General features: G+C 49.8%; 1 protein-coding gene across 1 annotated transcript; it reads left to right on the top strand.

Moving 5' to 3' along the window:
• The first annotated feature begins 142 nt into the window (after positions 1–142).
• EOMES (eomesodermin) lies at positions 143–4,200 on the top strand. Its single transcript, XM_009288624.2, has 5 exons — positions 143–294; positions 600–721; positions 1,209–1,367; positions 1,458–1,519; positions 2,204–4,200. Exons 1-5 carry the CDS (start codon positions 144–146, stop codon positions 2,937–2,939), a joined length of 1,230 nt encoding a protein of 409 aa, XP_009286899.1. The 5' UTR covers position 143; the 3' UTR covers positions 2,940–4,200.
• Positions 4,201–5,718: the final 1,518 nt, after the last annotated feature.

The raw sequence follows: 5,718 nt of genomic DNA, 5'->3' as shown, positions 1-5,718 counted from the left end.
GGGCTCGTCGCCTGCCTCCTCGGTTTCCTCCGTGCCAGGATGGATGGGGCACCCCGCGGCCGTCTCCAGCTGCCTCCGGAACCCGCGCCCCGTTCCCTGGCCCGCCTCGCATGCCGTGTGCGTTTCCTCCCCTCCCCAGGAGGATGTTTCCTTTCCTGAGCTTTAACATCACCGGCCTCAACCCCACGGCCCACTACAACGTCTTCGTGGAGGTGGTGTTGGCGGACCCCAACCACTGGCGTTTCCAGGGGGGCAAGTGGGTGACCTGCGGCAAAGCTGACAACAACATGCAAGGTAGGTGCGGGTTCTCCGGGGTCTCCCCGCCGCCCTCCCCCGCGGGTCGGCTTTCCAGAAAGAGTTGGCGCTTCGCTCACCTCTGCAGGGGTTTCCTCGCCCCCGGCATCCCGCTGCGGGCAGAGCCGCGCTTTTAAGGGCGTCTTGCAACTTTTTTTCACGCCGCGGTGTGCGAGGCTGTGTTGGAGAGGGGACGTCGGGGGACGCGAGGTGCTGCCCGGGCCTCTGCCCGGCTGCTCCGAGCTGCCGGCGGTGGAACAAAGCGCTTGTGCCCGGCGGCCGCTTTACGTGCTTATCTTCCCCAGGCAACAAAGTGTACGTGCACCCCGAGTCGCCCAACACCGGGGCTCACTGGATGAGGCAGGAGATTTCTTTCGGGAAACTGAAGCTAACGAACAATAAAGGTGCTAACAACAACAACGCACAGGTAAATGGGGGGGGAAGTCAGGCTTGAAGGGGCTTTTGGTGGCTCAGCCGGGGGAGCCCTGGGGTTTTGGGGCTTTACAGCATTTAATCGAGCAGCTAGATCACTGTTCTTGTGACTTGTTCCCTTCTTGAACTGGATCGTAGGTTTTGTTTTCTTTTCTAATTGTCTTCATAAGGAGAAGCAATGTCAGAAATAGATATATTGGCTAAAGACAAAGAAATTCACACATCTATCTCCGGAGTTGCTCAAAAAGTGGGAGTGTAGCTGATGGCTCTTGATTTCCTGCGTTTACAGATTTTAGCATATTAGTAATCTAGTGAAACAGGGCTATAAGCTGTGAAGGATCTCCTGTTAACAGTTAAAATTGCTCCATTCCCAAGTCAAAAGATCACAATTTACAGGAAGAAAATGTCAGGCTATAAAATAGATATTTTAATGTTAGACGCAGTTTGTCTAAAGATCTCGTCTCTCCCACGGTTCCTTTTAGATGATAGTACTGCAATCCCTACACAAGTACCAGCCCCGGCTTCACATTGTGGAAGTGACTGAAGATGGTGTTGAAGATCTGAATGATTCCTCAAAGACTCAAACATTTATTTTCCCTGAAACGCAGTTCATAGCAGTTACAGCATATCAAAACACTGACGTAAGCATGGATGTATAAAATGACAATTAAGAATAAAATTGTCTTGTGGGTTCAACATCTCATCTTACTATGTTCTGCTTTCACTTTTAGATTACCCAGCTCAAAATTGACCATAATCCTTTTGCAAAAGGCTTCAGAGACAACTATGACTCGTAAGTACGCTTCTGTCTTCTCTTGCAGCTGTCTCTAGGAGGCATGATTCTGGCCTGAAATGTGTGTGGAAGAGTCTTTTTCTTTAGACACTACTTCAGTTATTCAGAAGTAGTAATACTTCAGCTGGCAGCTTTGCTAGCTGATGTACTCCTTTCAAAGACATTAAATGTCTGTCTAGAAACATTAAATGTCTGTTTGTATAGTTACTGTATTGTCTTGATGACCTGTCTTCCAGCAGGCTTCTCAATTTTGGTAGAAAATTTGTACTGGCAGAACCTAGCTGGCCTGCAGATTGGCAGTAGTGTATCAAGGATCTCCAGAGAGCAGGCAGCTTCTTCAAATTGTCAGCAGAAGATGGGCCTATCGCTCACTTTCTAGCATCAAATGGCCTTTGAAAAACTGGAGCTGTATATATGCAAGTATGGCTTCTGGGAGGAAGGTGCTGCACCTCATTTAAAATGGGTTGGCTGGCAGAAAACAGTGTATATGTGTAACGGTAATACTAGAAATTTTATACTGGTTTAGGAAAAACGATTCCTAAATTGGATGAAAATGAACAGCCATCCAGTTAAACCTAGTTGTGATTCTAATTAAGAAATAACTCAGTTTCTTCCTGTTTGTGTTGTCTTACTATCATACTGGAATTGTGAAGAACACCACTCAGTATTTCTCTTTTGTTGTAGCATGTACACAGCTTCAGAAAATGACAGATTAACTCCATCTCCCACGGATTCTCCTAGATCCCACCAGATCGTCCCTGGTGCCCGATACAGCGTGCAACCGTTCTTCCAAGAACAGTTTGTCAACAACCTGCCCCCAGCCAGGTTTTACAACAGTGAGAGAACCGTCCCTCAGACAAACGGCTTGCTCTCCCCGCAGCAGAATGAAGAGGTGGCCAGCCCTCCTCAGCGGTGGTTTGTTACGCCTGTACAGCAGCCCAGTGCCAACAAACTGGACATGAACTCCTACGAGACGGAGTATTCTCCTAGCACCTTGCTCCCTTATGGCATTAAATCCCTCCCCCTTCAGACATCCCATGCTCTGGGGTACTACCCTGACCCGACATTTCCATCCATGGCAGGCTGGGGGAGCAGGGGCTCTTACCAGAGAAAAATGACAACAGGATTACCTTGGACCTCCAGAACAAGTCCTTCAGGTTTCTCCGAAGACCAGCTTTCTAAGGAGAAGGTGAAAGAAGAAATTGGCTCATCCTGGATAGAGACTCCACCCTCCATAAAGTCTCTAGATTCAAATGATTCTGGGGTCTACACGGGTGCTTGTAAGAGAAGACGGCTATCCCCTAGCACTTCCAGCAATGAAAATTCCCCAACTATGAAATGTGAGGACATTAATGCTGAGGACTATAGCAAAGACACTTCAAAAGGCATGGGCTACTATGCGTTCTATACTAGTTCTTAAAGCATCCTTTTATTCCAATTGGCTAATTTTTTTTCAGGGTGGCCTTGGTTTTTTTGCATTACAATTGCCAAAAACACTCTTGCCTTCCACCTTGAATTGTTGTGTGCAATTCTAAAGAAGGTGCCAAAGCTTTTTGACTGTTGCAGGTAACAAAGGAGGGAAAGAGCAAAAAAGAGCAAACTATGGTAGAATTCTTCCCCTCTTTTAGAAGGAACCACATGTGGAAGCTGTAAGCAGGAGCCTAGATTTTTTTTACAATGTGGCTTATTTATTGGAGACACTAAAGTGTACAGTTAGGCTTGGCTCAGAGGCCTGATCAAATCTATGCACTCCTGAGCAAGGAAATAAGGGGGTAGGATCCCAAATTTAACTTTCTTCCCTGCCTGCCCCTCAGATAAAGGGGGGCTGGGTTGCGGGGAGCTGCACAAATGCTATGTTCTGCTTTAGACTGAGCTGGCTTCTTCAACCCTTGTCTGCAGCACAGTTGGCCGAGTTGGATATTGCTCGGCTGAGGCTTTCTTTGGCAGAAGATGGCCAAAATGAGGCCTGCTTGCCAGGCAGGATTTTGACTTGAAGGTCTTTTTGCTAACGATGGGGTTACAATGACCAAATCTGACTTCTTAGTTTAGAACTTGCATTACAAAAAAACATGCCTCCATCCCAAAAGCCTAACCTTTATTGAGGTGGCCAAAAACAAAGTGTACAGTTGTGTTTTGTCTAGGTACACTGTAGAATATTGTGGAATAATGTATAAATAGTTGACCTATAGCTGTTCAGTCAGAAGGACCTCTGGTGGTGCTTTGAAGTTCAAAAGGCTTTTTTTTTTTTGGTTAATCAAACCTAGCATATGGAGCATTGCGAAAAACATGAACGGATTTCTATTTACGTGTACGTAAAGTGACTTTTTCAGCTGCCCTGTACAAAATGAAGTGATGTAACTTGCCCACTCTTCTTGCCTATAGTTTCAGCCATTTTAAACTGATCAGCCCTAGAGCACTGGCACACAAACTCTTCTCCCAACAAAACTTGGTTCCGTTTTCTTTTTCTATGTACATAGTAGTAATTTTTAATAAATGTGGTGGTGCCAGGGACAAGAGTGGGGGTGGCTCTCTGCCTCGTCTTTGCCTCTACTGGGTGTCCCAGCTTGGGGGAGGAGGAGGGAGCACAATCTTTGGGGGCTGAGTTGTCTCTATATCTAGACATGCCTTGCAAAGTTTCTCCTTGCTGCTTTATCCCTTGCACTGTGCCCATTTGGACGCTGTTAGGTGCTATCTGTGTGTGGGTGGGTTTTTTTACATCTTCTCACAGTTTGCCACAGTTCTCCCGTGCATCCCCCAACCTCTGAGCCCCCGGCTTGGTCCAAAAATGCGGCGGTGCCTCTTTTCCCCTGCCCCCGCCGCCACCACCACCCTGCTGCGGGAGGCGAGGTGTGAGCTCAGCCCTCGTCCCGGGGAGCGCATTGTGAACTCGGCTGGCCTCCCCCAGCAGCAGCGGGGCTGCCCCTGCCTGCCCCCTCCGTTTCCCGGAACACGGTAAGAAATTCCCCTGCCCGCTTATCTGGGGAGAAAGCTCCTCCTGGCAGAGCGATTGAGTCCCGGCTCCCGCGGCAGCGGGACCTTTCCTGACGATATGCAGGCAGTAATGGGATTAAACCGTTAGCCGTGCCCGGCTGCAAACAAAATAAACCAGGGGCTCAGGCCGGGGCCCGCCCCAGAAGAGGTAAACGCGGGCGGGGGGCGCTGGCAGCGGCCCCCGGGCGGCTCCGCCGCTCCGGAGCGGAGAACGGCGGATTCCCGAGGAAATTTCGATCAGCTCTTCACTTCTCGGTGCGAGGCTCCGGCTCTGCGCGTTGGCAGGCGAAACAAATCGTTGTCCCAGCGGCTCTCCCCCTGCAGAGAGTCACATCCGATTTGGGACAGAAGGGGACTGGCGGTAATTTTTAAGCGACTGGGGACGGAATATTTTTTTTGTTTCTTTTTCCCTATTTTTTTCTTCTAAATGGGGGATACCCCCTTCCAGAAAATCCCCCTGGAAAGGCAGGCTCTCCCCCGTTTCCAGCCCGGGGTGCGGTGGCATGCCGGCCTCACCTCGCCCGCCCTTCCCGGGCTCCAAACGCCGATTATACAGCGCTCAGGAGCGCGATTCGGCCGCGCTGTGTTATTAAGAGCGATATATTTTTGCACCGCGCAGTTAAAAAGAACTTAATACTTCTGAAAAGTCCTCACACTGTTTTAATAGAAACCTAAGTGCCTGGCTGGCCCCAATTAACACCTTGTGATTATAATGCATTCCTAAAACGGGGTGTCAGACGCCAAATTGTGAATAAAGGTATCTAATTAATCTTCATAGGATGACACTGATAAACAACTCTATATTTAAATAAAGATCAAGGAACTGAATGCTTCTTATTTGTTTACATTAACAGAAGATAAAGTTAACTACCCTTGCACTTTGCTTCGTAATGTGATTTACTGAGACAAACAGGAGGCTCCGGGTGGAGAGCCCCGCCTAGCCTCGGCGGGCTTTTTATCGCGGGCTTGGAGGGAGGGGGTAACCCCGAGGATGACTGCCCCTTCCTCCACAGCCGCGGGGGGGGGGGGCCCCCCCGGGGGTCCCCCCCCCCCCCCCCCCCAGCCGCTGCACCGACCCCCGCGGGCAAGGCGGGCGTGTGCCGGGAAACGCGGCACCTTCGCCTCGCAGCTTGCGGGCAGATAAACGCCGTAGGGAAACGCGCGCCCGTCGGCCCCGTCCCTGCCATTTCGGTAGCTCTCGCTTGAAA

This window comes from Aptenodytes forsteri, unplaced genomic scaffold (assembly GCF_000699145.1).
Source record: "Aptenodytes forsteri isolate BGI_AS27 unplaced genomic scaffold, ASM69914v1 Scaffold9, whole genome shotgun sequence".
In the NCBI taxonomy this organism is placed as follows: Eukaryota; Metazoa; Chordata; class Aves; order Sphenisciformes; family Spheniscidae; genus Aptenodytes; species Aptenodytes forsteri.
The sequence above is the reverse complement of the archived record's forward strand: the minus strand, read 5'-3'. Positions and strand labels throughout refer to the sequence as shown.

Bases quoted from the DNA above. Each gene is read 5' to 3' on its own strand.
- EOMES (XM_009288624.2), top strand. From the start codon at position 144: ATGTTTCCTTTCCTGAGCTTTAACATCACCGGCCTCAACCCCACGGCC. The intron at 722-1,208 runs GTAAATGGGGGG...GGTTCCTTTTAG, and splicing joins CTAACAACAACAACGCACAG to ATGATAGTACTGCAATCCCT. The intron at 1,368-1,457 runs GTAAGCATGGAT...TTTCACTTTTAG, and splicing joins CAGCATATCAAAACACTGAC to ATTACCCAGCTCAAAATTGA.